The following is a 24,941-nucleotide window of genomic DNA, read 5'->3' on the forward strand; positions in this document are numbered from 1 at the left end:
AATGAAAAAAATAACACATTTCGAAAACAGTACAACAAGCTTTTCAAGAATGGTTTTTTTTATAAACTTTTGATAAAGTATTTCAAGTTCAACGATTGGAGGAGAGTGTGAGTCGTCAATCAAGCTAAGCTTAGCTGAAATAGTTTGGGTGCACGGGTTAAAAACGAGCACTCAAATATGTATCTCAGTGAAACTTCATGTTTCTTCGAAGATATCTAAATTCTACTTAATTCTAGGCACTGTTTAAGGATGTAATAGTATTTTACAGATGCTAAAATCACAAGCCCACAGAAAGAGTACAATGTAAGACTCGTTCTCATCACCTCTGGCTTAGAAGACTGAAACGCTATCCACTAGGTAACAGTCGGCGGCAGTGTTTTTAGGGGACCTAAGTTGAAAATAAATGTTCTACCCTAGTGAAATATAATGTTAATAATGCCTCTAAAACATTGAAGTTATTAACATGGGGTTGTTACTGATTTCGTAAACAAATTCTTAAACATTCAAAATAATCCAACTGATTTCCGAAAACGACAGATTATTTAAGTTACAGCTAAATGGTATTTAGATATTTTTTAAATAAAACTAGGCCTCGACGTTTGCCATAAAAAAATTTCGATTCCTCCAATTTCCTAGGTGATTTTTAAGGGTTCAGTATCGAAACTGTGAGCAATCTGTTTCTAAATCTCAATTTGAAAACAAGTTTTAACGAAAGATACATTAACATATTTACACATGCTTAACCATAACCAGCCCATGAAATTCTTTCCGTATTTGAATTAGGCTGATCTTATCATATTTCAGAGCAATTATCTTACTGTTCTTCTACCGTACAAACGTAAATTCGGCACACTTCAGCTCTGACTCTACAGGTTGTCGTTGGTTGCATTGGAAAAACGTTTCACACACCCATTAAGTAGGTATAACATATCCACAGCGCGTGGGATATCCAGTCAGCAGCATGAGGAAATTTGCATACGTTTTATGCCCATCAGGGTAAATCTTCACCGGCAACGTTGGTAAAAATTGCGACATGTGTAGGACCTATTTTCAACATTCCTCACTTGCATCATCGTACACAGCTTTACGACATGCGTTTTTATGACCATTTACAATCAAGGTTTTGTGACGGGTCAAGCTGTGTGTTTAAGAAGTTTATGGGACATTTTGTGGAGCTCACTTATGAATTAGTTATTAATGATTAACGATAGTACTGAAATAATTCCTTTGATTGATTTAAAAAATACTGAACATTTTATCTTTCGGAAACAAATCTAACTTTTTTTTCATCAATCTTATGAAGTTTCTGAAGGAAATTCGACGTTGGATTTTTTCTCCATACAGATGGTCAAACGGGTTAAAGTATAGTGCGTCTCCATCAAATTCGAATGCATTCAATCGACACCCAATCACTGAAGTCCGATCAACTTGTGAATGAATCTAAGTCTATCCCTGTTCCCTTAGACCGTATATTTCAATCTTTAGGTATAAACCTAAGCTACACACCAGCCCTCCTCGTCGGCATTATGAGCAAACAAGCTCAAACGATTTCGAGAGAATTGAGAAACTGCTCGAGATGATCCTCCCTGCTTACGAAAGGCACTGTTATTGAGGAAAATTTAGAATAAGAAGCAACAAATTACCGGGTGAATCTAACTCAACGCATGTGGGTGGATGGACTCTCTGTTGTGTGAGAGGCGAACTGAGATAAGGTGGGAAAATGGCAGTAGAAGGAAAACCCGGCATTCATATGATGTTTTGATTCCCTTTTGGATCGCTATTTCGGACACGGACGATTTTCGGCTAGAAGTAGTCTTAGTCCAACTCGCATCGCGTCGCGACGTCGCCGCCCCGTGAATTCGAAAACACGCGAGACGACTTGAAAACGCGCACACGGATTTTCAAAGCGATTGGCACTGGGGAAAACGTGGTTCAATAAAAGGCAGAGTGAACGATTGCCATTTAGGGAAATTTCCTGGGCTGTTGATCGTGGGTTTTTTTCGACCAAAAAAGACAAGGACTGTACCCGGAACATGCACTCCTAGGAGCTGTCGGATGATTCGTTCCGTGTGTGAAGTGGCTAGAAACGAGTTCACCACAATTGAAGCAGATCTAGGCAAATCGGCAACCGAATAAAGTCTTCGCCAGTGTACGCGAATGCGTTGTCCGATTTTGGTGGAAAGTGTGGGACTCTGCCAAAAATTCCAACCCGATGATTGTGTCGGAAATGTTGCCAGAGCTGCTATTTTCGGGTAAAAAATTATGATTTAGCTTTCTGCCACTGTTTTGGGTTGCGTGTGTTGAACGAGGATTGCAAAATCGGCCCGGTTTTTCCTCCCTTTGAGGAATACTCGAAACTCTTGAGCGCTGCGCTGCACCTTTATTTATACTTGAAGTGTTTTGAAAGTGATTTTCAAGATATCAAACCATTGGAATCGAGAGCCACACGGCCGACCGCCCCCCGGGGAAAGATCGAGGAGCAAAACATGCCGGCCGACTAGAAATAAAAATCAAACATGGTGTTGTGTGATATCAGGGTAGAAAAATAATTTCGAAACAGGCAACTTATCAAGTGGGGAAGTCTAGGCGTGCCGGGCCCGGTGAAAGCTGTATTTAGCTTTCCTTTTTTGTTTTGTACGATTGCCGGTTGAGCTGATGGTGTTTTTTTTGCGAAAATTGCTCGTGGGCGTGTGCAAGGATATGCGAATTTGAACAGACAAAACATTGATTGTCAGTGGTGAAATTTCTTTACTCTGGTATTTTAACGGACTACTAATAAACACTAATTTATTATATGGTCAGAGTTGAAAACAAAAAGAACAAACATACAGTTCACACTTTACAAGGACATTTTGTGATTTTTCATAAGTAGCCAGCGGTCATGGTACATTCAGTAGCATATAGCTTTCTAAGCCAATGATCATAAAATTGAATTGAATTTCATGTGTCAGTTTTATGTAATTACATTAGCTACTACAAAGCACACGTAGAATCGATGTGATGCATCAAAAGCTTAGTTTACGTAAAAAATCCCGTATATTTTATTTCAAAATGTGTAATTTCTTTTACAAAGTATTCTCTGTTACAAATAAAAATGCATAACAAAGATTACTACGGCCAGGCCAACTATGTGGTAAATACCGCAAAAGATACTGGAACAAGGGAAGAAATGAAGCGTGGAGTTCACTATCAAAGTAATTGAAATCATACTCGCCTTCATTTTATGTGAAAAAATATATAAAAAGGTTGGTTCTCACCAAATAAATCGGCGTTTACTGTAGGGGAGAATGAGGATACTTGATCCCTGGGGATACTTGATTCCTTCGCTATATCTCGGAACAGGACTGTCTTACAAATATCAAATGTTCTAGAAAAATGTGCCAAACAGAGCAAAACAACAATGCTGTTATCTCAACAAGTTTTAAAAATTTTAATTTCGAGTTATTGAACTTTTTTGAAAATTCTTACAAAATGTGATTTGAAGATCTTTTTTTATCACTTTATAATGTTTCTCAAATGGAAAAATTATTATAAACATATGTATTCTAATTTTCAATGGATCGTGATCATTGGTTATCATGAAATTACTAATATCTGACCAATAACTAATGTTTATCCAGTAATTATCACTTAAAAAGGGCTAAAAATACTGTATTTATCTAAAAACTAGAAAATTGCGCCTTAAAGTATGCAATACATCTAGGGTAGAAGACAAACTTTTAAAATTCTCTTAGTCTAACACTTACAAACTGTGAAACGAGAACTTATATGGCAAGAAACAGTCAACGGACCTTTTATCTTCGGATTTTATTAGATTTTTGCCTAGGGTCAGCGCACCCTGAATTAGGGATCAAGTCTCCTGTAACTTAAAAAAATATCACAATTTTTTTAGTCTCACGAAAATGCTTCTAGCTCATTTACGAGTTCATATATCGTTCTAAATTTTGGAGCATATTAACTTGAAATTACACGCTGTCAGAAGACGGCAAGTTTCTAAATTTTCCCAAAAAAAATAATATGATGAAAAAAAGAAAAGGGAGCAAGTATCCCCATCCTCCCCTACACATCAAACAGAAGCAATTCATCTGGAAAATTGAAGGCGAATTTCCTACTTCCAAATAGCTCTTGCTGGTTTCCAATTATATTCTAGCACTTGACGGAGTCAACGATTTGATAGATTGCGAGGGAAAACATTTTTCCAACGTAACGTAACTATTACCTACTGGTACGCTGACTCACAGGCGCGGTCCTATGGGGGGGGGGGGGGGGGGGGGCAAGCGGCAAAAAACCGTTATAAAGTACCCGTAAATGCTCGAATTTCTATAAAAACTTTGAACTTTCTCTAGTAGATGTCCGTTTAAATTTTCAAAAATTTTCCACTCCGTGGGGGTTTTTCATCAACGAAAAAGTTGGTTTATCACTTACAGGCTCACGATTGAAGAAAAGTCTGTCTACCAAACTGTAACCCAGCTGTAACTTGCAATGCCCTGGATCGAATTATACCAATCAACTTCTGTTGAATTACTTTGAGTGTTGACTTTGAATTTGCTAACCATTTATCTACTTAACATTTGAGGTAGGTAATGAAATGTAGGGACATTTTTTTAATTGTCACTAAAATACCTCATATGCCTAAATTTTCATGAGCAAATTGTGATAAATTTTGTATTTGTTTCAAAATCTGAGCTTCTTAATTCTTCATTATGTTTTAAAAATTTTTGGAATTTAAAACTTGAAAAAGTCAAATAGGGGAGCGTACATTGTTGTAACACTGAAATACTTTAATATATTTTCTTCTGAAATCATGTATTGATTGCCTTTACAATGCAGTTTATTTTTTATTCTGTCAGATAGAAGAAAATAATTAAAATACTCAAACTATCTACGAATGAATGAAATCATAAGATTTCCAATTTCCTTTAATTTTCATAAATGACTATCATGTTTAGTGGATTTATAGATCTTGGTCATTCTAAGGAGTGAAAAAAATGCCTTTGAACTTTAAGTTTTAAATTGCCTTATTAGTAAGAAATTTAAATTATAGTCACATTCTTCATTGGAGTGATCAGTTTTCCAGTAGGCGCAAACGTGTGACTTCAATTGTCAGTCTTTGATACCTTCTTATCTTTCTGTTTGACACCAATATTTCACAAAATGAATTCAATCGTAATATCCAATATGTTGAGGCCGCATGAAATCCATTTTCAAGGAAGATTCGTCAACGAAAAGTTCCTCATTAGGATTTTTCTTTGTTGTTCCAAATATCTTAAAAACCGAAAGAATCGGGACGAAATATTATAATAAAACTTTACTTCAAGAATAAAAAGCTAAGACGAATCTGAAATTCGTCGAAAGGAAAGGTTTCCTAAATGGGCCTATCGGATTAAATGCGCCTACGGCCGTTTAACTAAATGGCTGACAAGACAACATATCTAATCAATGCATTTTGAGGGTGGTACGCTTCGAACATAAGACAAGAAAGAATTTATGAATAAACTAACTCAGAAAAATTTAAAAATTCATACAAGGTTTTGATACCGTTTGGTGTAATATTTTGACTTTTAAAAATTATACGTAAAGAAGCTCAAAAAAAAAGTTGGGTGGTTTTTGTTTCTTATTCAAATGAACCTTAGAAGTAAAACAAATTTAAGCTTTTATGATGGTTTCATAATGATGGGAAAGTGGAACAAGAGAGTGTTTTTGTATGCCGCCATCATGTTTGTAAAATGCCGCTACTCTAAAATAACAAATTTAAATAGAATGAATACAAGATTTTTATCATTGAAACTTCAAATCTTAGCTCTAATTAACATCTTAAGAGCAAATGGAAGATCTCAAAACAGATTTGATAAAATTTATCTTAGGATGAAATTCCTCCACATGATGGTAACCCTAAATTTTGTTTATTCCATAAAGTTATAAAATACAGAGATTTTTATAAACCTTCAGCTTTGTCGTATAAAAGTTATCAATTTCTAGCATTTCCAATGAAATTATACGAAAGTATTGCCAAAAAAACAGAAATTTTACCTAAAACATAAAAAGGCGCGTTGAGCCCGCACGGTTTGAGGTTCGGCAATTTTAACAAGAGTTATAGTAAAATCAATTTCTCAAAAACGGAGGAGATTTCAACAAAAAATTACTCGAATGTATAGAAAACAGATGTCTGCTGATGTGTTTATTGTTTTTGTACACATATTCGATGTAATATTTGATTAAATCAGTATTGGGCTTAATAGGCGCATATAGCCCGCTCCTCCCCTAATGGATAACCATAAAAAGATCAAGTACATACTACCAAACAGAAATTGAACATGAAAATTTTAAATTTTAATTTTGATTAGTTAGAGTTTGAATTTTAAAATCTTTAAAGATTTCTAAATTCAAGTTAATAAAACACAAGAGATTTCAGTGCAACAATAAATCGGAAGATGAAATTGTGGGCAGTGTTTGTAATTTTCGCGTTCCCTATGAGTTTTTAGAGCCAAAAAGGAATAAAAACTATTTACAAAAGCTGCTTTAATATGAAGGATTTGGTGATTTGAGAAAGAGATTAAAATTCATCTTTAAAACTCAAAATCTGCATTCACATTTATAACATAAGGAAACAAAATTCACATTTTCCGAGGTGCAAAGAATTTGAAAACTGACTTTGATTTATTTAGGGGTACTGAATGCAAATTTATATTTTTTCTATCTGCTCTGTTTTTCGGTATAACTTTTGAAAATTCAACGTTAGATAAAATTCATAGACAAAACCAGTGCACTTTTTAGCAAAAGTTAACAGTATCAAAAAGATTTAGAAAAAAAGGATCTAACTACATGATCAATTTTTTTGAAGACTGTGAGTAATTTACCGTGACTTCTGGACGACAAAATTATAGAATTAAGAAAAATGTTAAATTTATTTTATTCAAATCGTTGTTTTTTAGGAACAAAATATGTATCGTTTTTTTCTGAAATTTGCCACTTAGTGGCATTCTTTCCTAATATCTGCATTGATGAATGAATAAAAGATAATTTATAGATTCATAATAGTTATTTGTTGTTCATCTAGGTAAGTTGCTTCATCATTAATCGATTAAACTTTAAAATAATTAGTTTTCTGACAAAAAAAACTGACAAAAAAATCGAGTTAAGGTCGCAAAACTTTTACAAAATCAGTTTTCCTATTTTTTATTTTTCCCCTTGTGGATTAAAACTTTCCCGTTGTCAGTCGATTATTTTTTTGGCAACAAGGCTATCCATCAAGCTAACATTCGAAAAAGCTTTTTGTGACATTTGACTTATATTGCTGAATTTCAAGATCTACACCAATTATATTGCCGAAACTGCTTTCAGCTCATCCACATAATAATTTTGAAATTTTAAGTTAAAATCCAGTTTAAGATTTGATACTCAACGTCTGAAAGTTTGGCTATTTCAATTGTAATTGATAAATACTCTTCACTAAACTTACCCTTCATGGCTTCATTCCATGTTTTTTTTATTATAAATCAATATCATTTCAAGAGTTTGGAATTATGAAGATACAAACAAGAAGAAAAAATTATTTTTAACTTTTTATATAATTTATTTGTTGCTATTTTTATTTGTTTCTGTACAATCAAAATTGAAACTTTTTAATTATAACCTGAAATTCAAGAGCATATCAATTAAAATTAAGTTCCAGAAGCTTCATACTTCAGTATCTGATTTTGATAATCTCATTTTCAACTAAATTTATATTTAGAGTGTTGATTTTTTATTTTGAGAATTTGAAAAATCAAAACCAGAATTTCAAAAGAAGATTGTGTTTCCAAATTTAAATTAAAATTACGAAATTTCCAAATCACTATTCAGTAAATTCATCCAATGAAAAGTTTAATCTCCGATAAACAGTTTGAAATTCATAGCGATAATTAACTAAAACTTATCTCGAAAATATACTTTTTGTTTGGCCTAGTACCAATATTCATAAGCTCAACAACGTGTGTATAATTTTCATTTGTAAAATGACATTTTTAACAAGAAATTCTTTAAAGATCTTTTTTGCAGTGAATATTATAGATTTGCTGGTTGTTCTATAATTAATGAAAAAGTTTGTTAAAAGATTTCATTCTTGTCTTATTTCATATTTATCGAAATACATATGATTTTGTTCAGTGAAATAGAAGTGGGGGAGGAGGAGTAGTGTGCAATTATATTGTACTCATTTAAAAGTGACAACCCTCAACGCCCCCCCCCCCCCCTGCCACCCTCCCCCTCTTTTCGCTTTTTCAAAATGATCTTTTTTTCAACAGATATTACGTTCCTTCATATTGACTAATTTTTGAAAATTTGGAAAATCACCCCCCCAAGAGCCAACTCTAGAACCGCCCCTGATGACTCATCAGGCCATTCGATTTAAGAACAACACTATTTTTTAGATAAACATGCTAGCGATGTATTTAAATCAAAATTATAATCGACGGAGCGAAAAAAAACACGTCTGTTGTCCTATAGGGAAGAACGGAGAAACTTATTCTCATTTTCTTGTTTTCATCATATTTTTTCTAGAAAAAATTAGCAACTCGTCGATTTTCGAATATTCTTACAGCATTTAATTCCAAGTTTATATGCTCCAAAAATTATAACGATACTTGATCTCGTAGGTGAATTGTATACGTTTTCGTGGAGCGAAAAATAAGTGTTTTTTTAAGGTTAGGGAGACTTGATCTTGATAGTTTGAGAAAAACTTATTTTCTACAATCCTACAATGATAATAAGAATATTAGTGTTAGGATAATTAATTGTAATTTTATGCTAAGCAATGATCACGATCTAATAAAAAAAACTAACTTTTTAAACTCTAGGAAGGGAGGGGGTAACATGCAGTTATAAAATCCTTTCTCGTTCTCAAATATTTACCATCCTACTCCTAATTTGGTTCATTTGCTCGATTAGTTCTCAAGTTATGCATAAACATGTATGAGAGCCCACCTCCTCTCTTCCTATATTCCTCTAGAAGAAGTGAGGAATCCAAACCGACGAAGAAATGTTGAATGTCCTATGTTGAGTTCCAAAATCTGTATTAGGGAGAAATTGTTTGGGATGCGAGCCCAATTTTTACAATAATTGGAAAGGTTTTTCAAAACAACCAATCATCTCACTACATATGTAGGTCAGGACCGTAGGAAGGACCGGCTCATGAGAGGATGGGGGGGGAGGCTTGATGACATTTTTTCCTATAACATATTTGCTTGAATAATGCATTCACAAGTAGAGAAATTTATGTACACTAAGTACAAATTATTTAGGTTTATCTTACATTTAAAGTTTTTTTTTTTTTTGAAAATAAGCCCTAGGAGAAGTTGCCAATTTTTTTTCATGAAGCTTTAAAAAATATGGGGACGTATGATATAGCTCAGTTGGTAAGTCAGATGCTTCCTGAGATGATGTCCGTGAGTTCGAGCCCAAGAGTAAACATCGAACACCGTTGTTCTACAAAAGTTTTTAAATGACTGTTGTGCCAACTGCGTCGTTAATATAAGTCACGGATGACACAATGATGTAGACACGACTATAATAGGAACAAAAGAAAAGAATTTTTAACGATTCATTTAAAACAATAACTTTTTATACTCACTGGAGCAAGTCAATTATTTTTAACCACAAACATAACCATATTGATCATGGGTGAAAGTGTATCAAATATTCAGAAATAACAAAAAATATTAGGTTTACAGTTCAAATAAGGTATATTATTTTCTACTCTTGTGAACTCGATTAAAATTTTAGATTTTAGTTAGATAGAACAATTGATTTTGAAAAAAACTACAATAGAAATAATGCTAAATAAAACTTCCATCTGAATTTTCACCGCAGGATAAAAAACAAGTTAAAAAATTATCATATTTCATTTAGTATTTCATAATTGAAATCCTATGTTCAAAGTTTTCAAAACTAAAATCTATATTTTTCAAAAAACAACTTGTTTGAAATGAATCCAGATTTTATGTTTGACACCAGGTTTGTGTTTCTAAACTGACTTGAATATAAAATTTTAATTTCAATCAATAATCAAAGTAAGGAAACTGCAATCTCCCTCAATAAGAATCCTTCATGAAATTTTAACAATGATATTTTAATATTGATTTTCCAACTTGAATTTGAGCTTAATCTGAATATGAACCTTGAATTTTAGTTTCAAGTCGGAATTCTGCATTTTGAACCTAAATTCAAAACCTGAATCTAAATTTCAGATAAGAAATCCTATTAATTTGAAACAAAAAAGTGGAATTTGTATCAGAATCCTTAACCAAAAATATTTTATTTGATTCTGACTTTATAGTTTCAATACGATTTTTTAAATTATTTATTTAATTTGTAAATTTAAATGTAAATTTAGATAAAATTGTGAATGATGAAATTCCTGCACATTTTTCAATTCTGTACTCATGAAATAATCTTATGTTTAAAACCGGCATATAAATTGATGATAAAAACTCCAAATCCAAATCCCAAAAATGGATTGAATTTTAAATATATTTTTTTCATATTATATAAAAATATGGAAAATTAAAAATATGGAAAATTCAGCATATTTTAGATTGAATAGCAACGTCAAGGTTCGAAGCAGGGTTCTAAACCAATAATGAACCAAACTAAAAATCAAGAACAATTAACTTGATTCTTACTAGATATTTTTCCGCAAGTATCCGGGCTGGGAAAATCCGGGCGATTTTATCCAAAAAAAACGCGAAATAAGGATATATTGTTGCTAAATTTTCCCCGAAATTTCAGTAAAATTTCAGAATTATTTCATTAAAATCAAAAAGAAAAACACGTGGAAAACTGTTTTTATTTTATCGAAACACATCAGCCGATTCAGAATCTGAATATTAAAGGCTTCCAAATAATTGTTTATGTTTGATTTGACTAAATTTGTTGAAAAAAATATGATTTGGACGCAAGATAAATAATTCTTAGGGCTCAATAAAAAATTTTCGTTTGATTTTGCAAATAGTGTGAGAGAATCTCCACGAGAGTAAGAAAATCAGGTCAAAATCCGGACAATCTTAGTCAAACTTTATAGGGATTCAATATTTGGGACTCAACTGCTATAAACAAGTGAATTTTTTTTTTTGAAAAACTGTTGCAGAATGGTGGTCCTGAAATAGATATCAAGGTTTTGGAGTCGAAATTGTTAGTGTATTGTTAATCTTGAATCATTTTAGTTGTTCATCGAAATTTTATTAGAAACATCAAATTTTCTGTTTAGCAAAACAAATTTCAACAAGATTCATGCATCTAGCCATGGTAACCAATGTGTGTCTTGGAAAAACAAATCAGCTTTAAAAGTATATCTGTTCCGAAGTAAGTACTGCAGAGCCATCTACGATACCTTAAATGAGGAAAAACAAATTTTTTTGGTTGATCTTTTGGACGAATTATAAACCTTATACTGCCATCCGGAAGACACTTGATTTGAATTTGAATTCAACCGAAACTCAACTTTTCTTATTTTACTCTGTTCGAGAAGAAAATCACCTATTCAATGCTCAATTGGGAATCTTTTTGCTCATAAAAACAAGCATGTTGAAAATTGGTACCAACAGTGCGAATACGAACAACGGTTGCTTCGATAATTTTGTATGTAATGGGCGATGGAAGCGAAAAGTTATTCTTTCTCTCCTTAAGAAAACCCCTTTACAACTGTCAAAAGTTGGGTGAAATTATAGCTGCATCCCACTTGCACTAATGCAAAACCATCACCCAAATTCGTCAGCGCTTCCATCGCCTATTTGACGTTGACGTTGTTGAATTCTCAAACTATTGACCTCCATGGAGTATGTACAAGCTATTTTAGTCACCTGTTATGAGACCTTTTCTCAGAAGGGAGCAGCACTGAGCGTATAGAAAGAATTTTCTATAAGTTACATGGATGTGCGTGATGTTAAATTCGAAAAAAAAAATTATTGTGTGAGTTTAAGTACTTTTGTTTATTGCTCTTGAAATTCCTTTCTTTTTTTTCAAACGGACGTGTCCAAATCAATGTATCTTAAGAATTACTAAAATTTGAAGGACCATCCAAGAAAAAATAAAAAAAAAAAGACTGAACACAAACGATTTGCAAGTAAATTAAATTAAATTTATTACATAAGTACCTAAGCAAGTTTTGACACATTGAGAAGATTTCCGGCATGTTTCTGACATAATGCTAATTGTATTAAAAGGCATCTTCAAGCAAAATGAAAAATAATCAAATAGATTTTTATTCAAATTCGGTAAACAAGGAAACTGTTGCTGTTACTTTAAGGGGGGGTAGGGTCTAACGGCTATAAAAAAACACCATTTTCACGATTTTTTTCTAGAGCTATCGTTCAAACAAATGTATTTAAATTTTTTGCATTATACAAAGCATTGTTAAAAGAACATTTAGTAATTTTTTCGTAGAAAAATATTGAAAAATGAGCCGGTGACGGAGCACTTTCGAGGATGCCTTTTAAAAAACAGGATTTGCGGTGGACACTGTATCTCAGCACAGAATCATCTGAAGACAAAAAATCAGAGCAAAATATTTTTAATAGATGTTTTTCTGGACCCCAACGTTTTTATTTAACTTAAAATTTTTTTTATGAAATTTTTGTGGCTGTTTGAAGTAATAACTACGATTTTTCACGAAAAAATCCGCCATTTTTCACCTGTAAAATCTCCCCAAAGTAAAAAAAACAAAAAACAAAAACGTTGGGGTCTGGTATTTTATATGTAGAAAACATGTTCCAAATTTGAAAAGAATCGGATAAGTAGTTTTCAAATGACGATGTCCACGGACTTCAAAAATGTGCTTCCGAGAAAAACGCGTTTGAAGTTTCTGCTCTTGCTTTCTTGCAGTATTAGATAGGAGGAGATAAAGGCCTATAACTTCTACAGTTTTGCTTCAATTGAATTGAAAATTTGACACAACATTCTTGAAATGTTTTACAATAAGAAAATAAAAAAATAAAAAAATCGATTTTTTGAAAGTGTTAGACCCTACCCCCCCCTTAATAAAAAAATTTTTTTTTTATAGGGCATTTGATCGTAATCAAAATATGGTTTAAAAATCTTTTTCCGTCATTTTCAAATGATTTCGTCACAATCTAAAGTTTAAACACCTATCAAGCTTCTTCTGTTGGCGCACTAATGCCTGCATATCCACCTTTCTTTCATATTCTATATAAATAAATTTATCTCTAGAATTTCTTCCCGCCGAACATGCCATCTAAAATTTCGAATCACAAATATACAGCGATTAAAATCTTATAGCAAACAGAAATGTTATTACACTGATAATCCTAGAAAATTTTATCTATTATATAAAATTCTCTTGTAACGGTGTTTGTAGTACTACTCCTCCGAAACGACCGAAACGATTCAAATGAAATTATTTTTAGAATATTTTGTAGCCATGCGAATCGGTTTATATCGAATAAAAACAACACAAAGTCGCATCAATTGTCCGTAATTATTAAATTTGTAGTTTTTTGAATGAAATGAAAGTCATGGCTTCCATTTTTTCGAGATTTTTTTTTTCTTTGGGCGGTTTGTTTTTCGTCTCCAAGGTCGAGGCGTCGCGACCTGACGTCGTTAGAAGATAGTAACTATGGCATAGCATACTGATCAGTGAGAATATTTTGGCGCGTATTTCTCAACCAAGCATATTTTCAATGCAAGTGGTGGCGATATGATGCCTTGATGTGATTTTTTTGTTCTTGAATCCTAGCTCACATGGTTATGAATGACGCCTAGATGTGACTCAGGTTGACATTTTGCTGATCGAATAAAACATATAATATTTGTTTTGCCAAAATCTGAAGTTGAAAAGTCTGGCATCCATTTTTAGAGATTTTCTTTTCTTCGAGGGGTTCGTTTTTCGTCTCCATGGGCGAGGCGTCGCTAGCAAACGTCGTTGCAAGATAATAGTAACCAAAGCATACTGTTCATTGATCGCTGGAAAAATTTAAAAATTAGGCGCCTATTTCTCAACCAAGAACCTATATTTCTTATGCACGTTGGGGCGATATGCAACCTAGATGTGTTTTTTCCTTACTTATTTGTCACAGCACATGGTAAATAATTAATGACGCCTAGATGTGACAAGGATTGATATTTTATCGATCGAATCAAAACCATATAAACGATTTCAAATATTCAAACAATTTTTAATTCGTGTTGATTTAAGTAGTAAATTGTTGTCCAAAAGATATGAATTTGGTAATGATAAATATAAAATAATGACATTTTTTGGATGTTTGAAAATAAGAAATTGGGAAGCTTTACATTCAATTTCGTATAATCCGATACGCCTAGAACGCTGGACACATTAACTGAACGAGAGTCTGTGTGAAGTTTTTAAAAGCCGAATGAACTTTTTGATTTTTTGCAAACGTAAGTTGTTATCAATAAAATAATCTACTTTTCTATAACAAAAAGTGAGGATATGAGTTTTCCGGAAGAATTTTCAATTAAGAAAGTCAACTAGAGCAAGTGCCAACTTTCAACTTTTATGAAAAGTGTATACATTAATTCTTCATCTAAAAATTGTTGGGCCCAAAAAAACTATCTGATTAAATAAACTCAACTTTTTTTTTAAATAATTCATCAAAAAATTGTTTACACGTTTACTGTTTGTTTACACACAATTCAAGTACGAACTTAACATGAAAAGTATGTTTTTGTTTAACATATTTTGGCTACATAGAAAAGACTTTTGATTCACTTTTTTGTTGAAAAGTTTTTTTTTGTGATTGATATTCCAGGGGCAGCAGATTTTTATGATGAACTTTTAATATGACCTGAAAGTGTTAAAAGTAATATAAATTCATGTAATTTCTTTGGTGGAATAAGTGAAAACGCGCCATTTAGCAATGAAACATCTACAATTCAAGAATTTTATCTCCAAAATGGCCAGAAAGGATATCCCGACTGTTGAGTCTGAAGCGGATATTCAAAATCATTATAAAGGTCTTTGTAAATCAAGGTCTTTTGGTTGAACAGCATTCAGTGAAATTGAAGTACCAAGCATTAATTTATTCCGGAGAAAACTTAGTATATATCAATGAAAGTTGATAAAACAGACAAACAAGAACAAGTATTAAATTCATTTTAAAGTCTTTTCACTGACGCATCTGAAAAAGACCTATGTGTTATCACTTGCCCCAATAAATGATACAAATGTATACTTCGATATTTCTTTTTGTCAACATAACTAATTTTTTTTTTTGAAAATATGATTTTTTTCAGAAAATATGAAAGTTGAACTGTGGTGATATTCGTTTGCATTTGCCCCTATGTTTCATTTTTGAAATGAACTCACGAAACCATCAAAGCCTGAACAGATTATTTCATTTCGATCTATTAAATTTTAAAAAAAATCTGCTTTTCAATTAAATGTTATTAATCTTAAAAATATTACATAATCCTAAATAAAATCAAATGAACTAATTTGCATTTTTGGCTTGAATAAAAAAAAGGAATTTGCAGTATACAAAATCGTCAGATTTAATGCCATGACAAATGCTGTTTGGGAACATTTTAAGTTGAAAAGTGTGAAGTCTATAACTTAAGTATCAGGCGAAACTTTTTGGAAATGATTTTGGTGAAAATATGGATTTTAATTCAAACTGCTTCGAAGCATGAGGATGATGAAATAAAAGCTGTTTGAAAATGGTTAATAAAAAATCTTTTCTTATGTGTTTCAATTATTCAGCTCTTAAAAATACACCATCCAAAGCTAATTGGGAGCTGAAAGCGCTGCGTTAGGCAAAATATTCGGAAAACACTTCAAAAATTTTCCAAAGATTCATGAGCAATATATTCCAATAAATGAGATACTTTTTATTTCGGTTTAAACCTTATTGTGAACTCGAACAAAACGGAATAAATCACTAAATGGAATACAGCAAATGGAACATACATATTATCAACATACAGTTATTTATGGAACAAGTAACAAAAATTGTATTTAAAAAGACCCGTTGATTTGAAATTCTATGGTTTAATTTTGATAGAATTAAGCGGGACGATTCGAGTAAAGGGAAAGAAGGGAAATGTAAAAAAAACTAGGAAAAATTGAAAATGGACGAAAAGTTTAACATGGTAAGACGAAGTTTACCGGGTCTGCTAGTAATCTATATAATAATAATCTTGGTTTTTAAGAGATACATAAGTATCAAATAGAGTGTAAATAGCATTTATAAAATCGATGTATCATTGAATATGAATATTGTATTTTTGATCATTTTAGTACGCCTTGTATAAAAATTTAAAAAAAAACTTTAATAAATAAATCATTAAAAAAAAATGCGTGTAGATTTTTATATCCACCTCAAAATATTGAAGAAAAGGGTAGGATAAGTAAAATTATGAAACTTCAAGTGCCACCTGATTCAATGTACAAATGTATTGATCTTATGGAATGGCATAATTATGGCACCAACTAAAATTCGATGGTTTTAAGATTGAAAAAATCGGTTGTGTAGTGACTGAATTTTATAAGTGTAGGATCTGTCGTTCCCTTTTTTTTAAGATTGGACCTTAGTGTAAAGTGTAGCGTAGTTAGGTCTTTAAATGCAAACGTCAAAAAATGGTGTACCCATATTTCGGATATCAACGTTCATATGAATCCCAACTATTTTCCCTAAACTATTTGTTACAACAACAGTTCCCAATACGAGAAAATGCAAACTATTTCCTCGCTTAGAAGTATACCAAATCCAACACGTGTTTTCTATTGAGGTGATTCACGCCCGGGCCAAACCAAATTAGACATTCTGCTCCAGACAGACCTCGAAGAAACAAACATACACCATCGTAAGGTGAATATGTCAGACGAGCGATTCTCCACTGAATGTAACGAGTCATAGCTAGGCCCATGTAAAGGAAAAACACACCCAACATTTATAGGCCAAATAATTTATCACGAAACGGGGAAAAATTGCACTCCCAGGAAGCGCGCATATGCTGCCTCTGGTGGTCGGTGTGTTTTGGGTAGATATTTTTGGAATCGTGAATCATCTTTCCGTGAATGGTGCACACCATCACCGGATCAGATTGGGCAGGAGATGCGGGACAACGCAACGATATGCCAGCAGCTTCCAACGAGCGCCAGCCACCATATCGGTACCATTTTGTGGCCCGGTAACGGTGAACTAATGCGCGAATGGTTAAAAATGTCTTTTTAAAAAATAAAATGAAGTCGGGAGTTTTAGTTGCCCATTTATGGGAACACTTTTTGTTATTATCAAGTAAGACAGCCGTTCAGGAAGCACGCGGCGATACAAATCTTTTCTGAGGATGGCTGAAGGTAGTAGGCCGAAACGTAAAAAGTATTGTTTTTATTTGATTTCAAATTCACCGAAAGGCATCAACTAGAAAAGCCAATAACAATGGGAACACTTTTTGAAAAGTCTGGATGGTGGCTCCAGAGATATGCATAAATAATATTGTTCAACCTAACAAATATGATTGATTTCACCGATTTTTGATGAAGTTTATTTTCTCTTTCAGTTGGCAGTAGCATGCAAGACTTCACCAAGGATGAGTTCGGTCTCCTTGGTGGAAGTGTTGTAGGTAGCGATAAGGTCCTGGACCCAGCCGGATCGTTGATTCACGTCACCGAAGGGCTTATCAGCTCAAATCAACCCTTTATCGGTGCTCATCAAATTGGCAGCCATCAGTACCTTAATCATCAACATCATCAGCAGTTCCAGCACGGTGCTCAGATACTCCAGAACTCGTCGGGGTTGATCGTTAATGGATCCACCGGGACTGTGACCGATGAAATCAAACTAAGCCAATCGAACAGTGATTTGATCGATACTACCGGCGGTAGTAAATTGGAAGAAACCGATCGGCATTTGTACCCTTGGAATACCAGCCACATCGGGAGTCAGTTTTTGTGAGTATAATTCAGTTTATGATTTGTGGAAGTAATTTTTAAGAAGAACGTTTGTAGAATCAGGCAGATTGTTTCGAAGGCCAGAATTTTATAACGATAGAAGAAATTAGTACGACAATGAATAAACAGGAAACAATGTCACTAATCTGGTATTATTTGAAAAAAAAATCTGTTTTGGACTTTTAACCGTATTTTTTGAGGATTTTTACTAAGAATTGGAATGTAAAATAAATCACAGTTTTTTTTAAACTTCATGTAACCTTAATGTTCAAGTGGAGTTTTGTCCTTTATTTTTGTCTAGGGAAATCCTAAAAAAAAATTTATAAAACTCAAAAAAATAGAATAACAATTAAATTAAGCGAAAAATAAAACCGAGTTTCGTACAAAAATTTAAAGCCATAAACAAAATCCGTTCTAATGGATTCACTTAGCCCAATATGAGCTTTACTTATCAGAAAAACCATTTTAGTTAAAGGTTTCATTAGATTTGCAATTTGAGAAAAGGATATAAAAGATGTATAGCCATAATATGACATTATCCCCACAAAAAGTGAGATACTGCATGACTACTTTTCATGCAATAATTTGCTAGACACCCAGCAGTGATGTCAATTGAATTTATTGTTTTTCAATGCCAAAAGACATGCCCCTGTTGCAAAACTAATAATTTTATTCCCTAATTAGATAAAAAACGATGTTCATTTTCAGTACAAAATATTCAATTTTCCTATACAAACCTAAAAGTTCAAATTTTCTCATGTAGATAAACGTTACATGAAAATTCTGCATCAAATCATGAATCAGTTTTGAATCAAAACGAAGCTTTTTAGACCCCAGGTTTGAGAAATTCGAAAATGACCCTAAATCGACTACAGTGAAAAGCAAAGGGTATGTAAACCATTTCGACGAAACTAATACTCCAGTTAGGTTCTGTAAGCAATTGAGAGCTTTTTCATTGTAATACCCTTTTATTTATAAAAACACATTTAGAATGTTTTGGGTAACATAGACTTGAAAGATTCCACGTGAATTTTATTGCCAATTTAAAGAAGGTTGCAAAATTTTCAAACACATTTTTCTAGAAACGTCATAAATGAGGTTGAAAAATTGCGCAGTTTTATCCGGGTTTGCTCGGATATTCAATACAAAATACAACAAGAGCTTCAACAAGATTTGAGAGACAGGAACCTACCCTGAATGTCTCAAGACAGCTAGAGTTATATCAATATTTAAATCTGGAGATACACTCGATGGAAATAACTATCGTCCAATATTATCTTTAAGCATTTTTAGTAAGGTTTTCGAAAAGCTCTGAATAACCAGAATGAACGAAAATAACGTTTTCTATAATCTTCAATATGTGTTTAAATCTGGAACATGTACGCTTACAGCCATCTGCAAATTGCTTAATTCTGTGATTGAAAAAATAGATGCCAAAAAATCGTGGGTGGACTCTTTCTAGACCTTAAGAAGGCCTTCGACACTCTTAATCATGCTATATTACTGAAAAAATTGAAGTGTTATGGCATAAGAGGCCCAAGCAACCAGAATTCCCCTAAAAAGATTCCAAAGAAGCTTAATCAGCTCTCGTTTGTGTCTGAAGAGAATGCTAATCAGCCCAAGATTTAAGTTCTTAAAGCTACTTTCAAGTTCGTTTAGGTGGCTGTAGAGAACGCTATTCAGCTTCTGAGAGAATGTCAAGAAACTTCTACGCGCCGAAAAAAAAATCCGATTGACAGATTGCTCTGACAACCACATGTCAGATTGCTAGGTTGCCGGTCTATCATGGTCTATCTCATTGATTTTAATTATATTGTTTTGATTACAAAAGCTGCTTACACGCCTAGAGAATTGAATCGCTGCTCTCTAGGTTGCAATGAAACTCATCAGCCTCTCGACCAATCCAGCAATAGCTAATTGCCACTGTAATGATTAGTATTATAACTTAATGTCATTTGAGATGATTGAGTGGGTTGGTCAATAGAAGGTACCTTATTTCGTTCAAAGGACTTTCAGTACACAATATGAATCTTCACAAAAATTCGCATCATCAAAAATTTATTCGAATATTTTATTTAACACTAGCTGATCCCGTACGAACTTCGTTTCGCTTTAAATCATTGGTACGTCAAAATGAGTTTAGAAAATGAATTCGAAACATTCTTTCGACAATTTTGGGGAAAATATTCAACAGTGTTTAATGTCGCTACTATTACTATTACTTGAAATTCAAATTAAACGGTTGATTGAATTTTTATTAAAATTTATGTGAGAGTGTTTTTTTCTCGATAGGTTGCAAAATCTAGACATTATGGCAGAAACATGTACTATTTGTTTATGTGCACGACTCTTTTGCTTGACCTTCACACTTAAATTGGTATCAATTAACTGCCTCCAACAAAATTATTGCACAAAACACTGAACTTTCAATTAAACCCTCTTTTTCTGTCCCATGGCCCGAAATTCGATAATTGAAACCAATTTTACGTTCCTCAATACTCCCTTGTGCCATTTTTTCTTTTCAAATTATATGTAAAATAACGTCAGGAACTTGAAAACAGTGAACAGTTAATATAGACGCCCCTTTCGCCGACCCTTGACACGGAACATGCTACCTGGAGTCAATTGCTCATCTATATATATAAAAAGCAATTATCTGTATGTTTGTTTGTTTGTTTGTTTGTTTGTTTGTCCTCTATAGACTCAGCCGTCTTAAGAGCTAGAGATCTGAAATTTGGCATGGATGCTCATTAGGACCAGGAATGATGAAAAATGTTATAGATTTTTGGATGACCCCTTCCGAAGGGGGTCGTCCATACAAGACAAATATTGTTTTCGCGATATTGACGTTACTTTTCGTCGGATTGTGATGAAAATTTGAATATGAGTGTTTTGAGAGACGAACAATCGATTGCAGTTATCAAATTTAGGGTCAGGGTCGGCCAAAGGAGTCGTCCATATCCACTGGTAAATGTTTTTGCGATATTGGCGTTATTATACACCAGAGTTTGATGAAAATTAGCACATGAGTGTTTTGAGAGACGAACAATCGATTACAGTTATCAAATTTAGGGTCAGAGGTCGGCGAAAGGGGTCGTCCATATTCACTGATTAATGTTTTCGCGATATTGGCGTTATTATACATCAATTTGTGATGAAAATTAGCACATGAGTGTTTTGAGAGACGAGCAGTCGATCACAGTTATCATATTTAGGGTTAGTGGTCGGCAAAAGGGGTCGTCCATATCAACTGATTAATGTTTTTGCGATATTGGCTTTATTTTACATTGGATTGTGATGAAAATTTGCACATGAGTGTTTTGAGAGACGAACAATCGATTACAGTTATCAAATTTAGGGTCAGGGGTCGGCCAAAGGGGTCGTCCATATTAACTGATTAATGTTTTTGCGATATTGGCGTTATTATAGTTCGTATTGTGATGAAAATTAGCACATGAGTGTTTTGAGGGACGAGACATCGATTTCATGTTTTGAATGTCGGATCAGAAGTCGACTGAAGGAGCCGTCCATAATCACTGATTAATGTTTTTGCGACACATGGGAGTTTAACAGAAAAGATAATTGATTTCAGGTGTCAAGTTTTGAATCGTGGTCAAAAAAAGGCCGTCCATGTCAGTTGCCTACTGTTTTCGCGATATTGTCGTGATCATGCATCGGATTGATGAAAATGTTCAGATGAGGATTATAAACTATGAGCAATTGACTCCAGGTAGCATGTTCCGTGTCAAGGGTCGGCGAAAGGGGCGTCTATATTAACTGTTCACTGTTTTCAAGTTCCTGACGTTATTTTACATATAATTTGAAAAGAAAAAATGGCACAAGGGAGTATTGAGGAACGTAAAATTGGTTTCAATTATCGAATTTCGGGCCATGGGACAGAAAAAGAGGGTTTAATTGAAAGTTCAGTGTTTTGTGCAATAATTTTGTTGGAGGCAGTTAATTGATACCAATTTAAGTGTGAAGGTCAAGCAAAAGAGTCGTGCACATAAACAAATAGTACATGTTTCTGCCATAATGTCTAGATTTTGCAACCTATCGAGAAAAAAACACTCTCACATAAATTTTAATAAAAATTCAATCAACCGTTTAATTTGAATTTCAAGTAATAGTAATAGTAGCGACATTAAACACTGTTGAATATTTTCCCCAAAATTGTCGAAAGAATGTTTCGAATTCATTTTCTAAACTCATTTTGACGTACCAATGATTTAAAGCGAAACGAAGTTCGTACGGGATCAGCTAGTAGTTTATAATCCTCATCTGAACATTTTCATCAATCCGATGCATGATCACGACAATATCGCGAAAACAGTAGGCAACTGACATGGACGGCCTTTTTTTGACCACGATTCAAAACTTGACACCTGAAATCAATTATCTTTTCTGTTAAACTCCCATGTGTCGCAAAAACATTAATCAGTGATTATGGACGGCTCCTTCAGTCGACTTCTGATCCGACATTCAAAACATGAAATCGATGTCTCGTCCCTCAAAACACTCATGTGCTAATTTTCATCACAATACGAACTATAATAACGCCAATATCGCAAAAACATTAATCAGTGAATATGGACGACCCCTTTGGCCGACCCCTGACCCTAAATTTGATAACTGTAATCGATTGTTCGTCTCTCAAAACACTCATGTGCAAATTTTCATCACAATCCAATGTAAAATAAAGCCAATATCGCAAAAACATTAATCAGTTGATATGGACGACCCCTTTTGCCGACCACTAACCCTAAATATGATAACTGTGATCGACTGCTCGTCTCTCAAAACACTCATGTGCTAATTTTCATCACAAATTGATGTATAATAACGCCAATATCGCGAAAACATTAATCAGTGAATATGGACGACCCCTTTCGCCGACCTCTGACCCTAAATTTAATACTTGTAATCGATTGTTCGTCTCTCAAAAGACTCATGTGCTAATTTTCATCAAACTCTGGTGTATAATAACGCCAATATCGCAAAAACATTTACCAGTGGATATGGACGACCCCTTTGGCCGACCCTGACCCTAAATTTGATAACTGCAATCGATTGTTCGTCTCTCAAAACACTCATATTCAAATTTTCATCACAATCCGACGAAAAGTAACGTCAATATCGCGAAAACAATATTTGTCTTGTATGGACGACCCCCTTCGGAAGGGGTCATCCAAAAATCTATAACATTTTTCATCATTCCTGGTCCTAATGAGCATCCATGCCAAATTTCAGATCTCTAGCTCTTAAGACGGCTGAGTCTATAGAGGACAAACAAACAAACAAACAAACAAACAAACAAACAAACAAACAAACATACAGATAATTGCTTTTTATATATATAGATTTATAAGAAAAAATCGAAAAAATCTTGAATTCCATTTGTAAATATCAGTACAGATATAAACAAAACAAATACCATGACAAGAAATTGACAGACATTTTTGACATGTCGCTTAGAATTCCCATATAGGTTCTTTAAAACACCTTCAAGTATCTTAATGGTGCGTTTTAGAATGTTACGCGAACGTTATCGACCTTCTTGAAAGAAGTTCCATTAAATGCGCTTAGAAGTTCCGTTATCGATAGTTTAACCTTTCAAAGGGCGATGGAAGTTCCTGAGTAACTTTTACGCGACAAGAGTCACCTGAAGTTCCCGTAAAACATTTTTTCAGCCAAATGTGAACTTCGGAGTTCGGAGTTAAGTAAGAACGCGACTTTTGGTTGCTTGGGGGCCTAGCCAACAATCTTATACGGAGCTACTTGGCTAACAGGAAACAATTTGTCATCTTAGGTGAGGCAAAGAGCTCCCTAGAGAGCTTGGAAGTTGGTGTCCCACAAGGCAGCAATATAGGATCTTTACTGTTTTTACTATTCATCAATGATTTCAGCAAATTACCACTGCGTGGTATACCTCGTCTATTTGCTGATGCCTGATTGCCTTATTTTATCCTGAAAATGGTCCAAATGCTGTTATAACCAACATGAAAGAAGATTTAAAACTCCTTTACAAATATTTTTCAGCTAACCTCCTGACCCTCAATCTTGCTAAAACGAAGTACATGATTCTTCACTCTCCGAGGAAAAAAATCGAACTTAATTGCAAACTCAATCTATCCAATACAACTACAGAGAGGGTTACCAACTTCAAATATTTAGGAATAATTCAAGACAAATCTCTGTCATGGCTCTGCCACATTGATCAACTACAAAAAAAAATTTCATCCTTGAGCGGAGTTTTATGGAGGGTGAAAGCTTTTGTTCCACGTCATATTTTACTTAAATTTTATTTTGCTTTTGTACACTCTCGTTTATACTATTTATTATCTGTTTGGGGCAGAGCGTCGTTATCCCTTGTTTCTCGCCTACAAACCCTTCAAAACCGTTGTCTGAAAACCATATTCAATTTTCCTTTTCTCTATCCAACCAATTTAATTTATTCTAATCGCTCTCACAATATATTACTTCTCTTAAAAGAAATATTTATATATAAAAAGAGTAACTAAGAATACGACTAATACTACATAATTTAAATTAAATTTATCGCTTAGAAAATTAAAAAAAAGGACTGAAATAAGTGGTTGGTTGATCATCGGTTTAGGTTATCCTTGTAGTACTGCATAAGTTTGATCTTAAAAATATTTCTGTTGGAACTGTTTTTAATTTCTTCAGGAAGGCTGTTGAATTTTGTTGGACCAATGAAGGAAATTCGACGTTGGTCAGAACTAGTTGAACTTGTACTGCGCATATAATGGTGAGATTGACGAGTATTGTGATATCGCAAACCCGCATTGAATCTTAAGTTCGGATTATTGTTTGAATAGTTTAAGTTATCAAAAACATAGGTTATAGTTTGAAGATCACAAAGTATGGAGAGCCTTAAATCTTAGTTTTTTCATTAGATCAATAATGAATCTCTTAAAAGGAATATTCTTCCACTGAGTTTCATTTTTAACAAATATTGTTATATCCCTTATTACATTTCATCGCATTAAATAATCACTTTGAAAGTTCTCAGCATTAT

At 33.5% G+C, this 24,941-nt stretch overlaps 1 protein-coding gene across 4 annotated transcripts in view; it reads left to right on the plus strand.

The window, feature by feature from the left end:
• LOC129748230 (uncharacterized) overlaps window positions 1–24,941 on the plus strand; it is a 71,661-nt gene that overhangs the window by 39,279 nt on the left and 7,441 nt on the right. For 3 of the 4 annotated variants that reach the window (XM_055742753.1, XM_055742755.1, XM_055742756.1), the window contains exons 1-2: window positions 1,831–2,252; window positions 17,512–17,902. In XM_055742753.1, coding sequence (XP_055598728.1) covers window positions 2,213–2,252; window positions 17,512–17,902 — 431 coding nt within the window. In that variant the 5' untranslated portion in view covers window positions 1,831–2,212. Of the gene's footprint in view, window positions 1–1,830; window positions 2,253–17,511; window positions 17,903–24,941 lie in introns of those variants that run through there. The other variant, XM_055742754.1, reaches the window with a different exon arrangement.

This window comes from Uranotaenia lowii, chromosome 2, assembly GCF_029784155.1.
Source record: "Uranotaenia lowii strain MFRU-FL chromosome 2, ASM2978415v1, whole genome shotgun sequence".
NCBI classification, from domain to species: Eukaryota; Metazoa; Arthropoda; class Insecta; order Diptera; family Culicidae; genus Uranotaenia; species Uranotaenia lowii.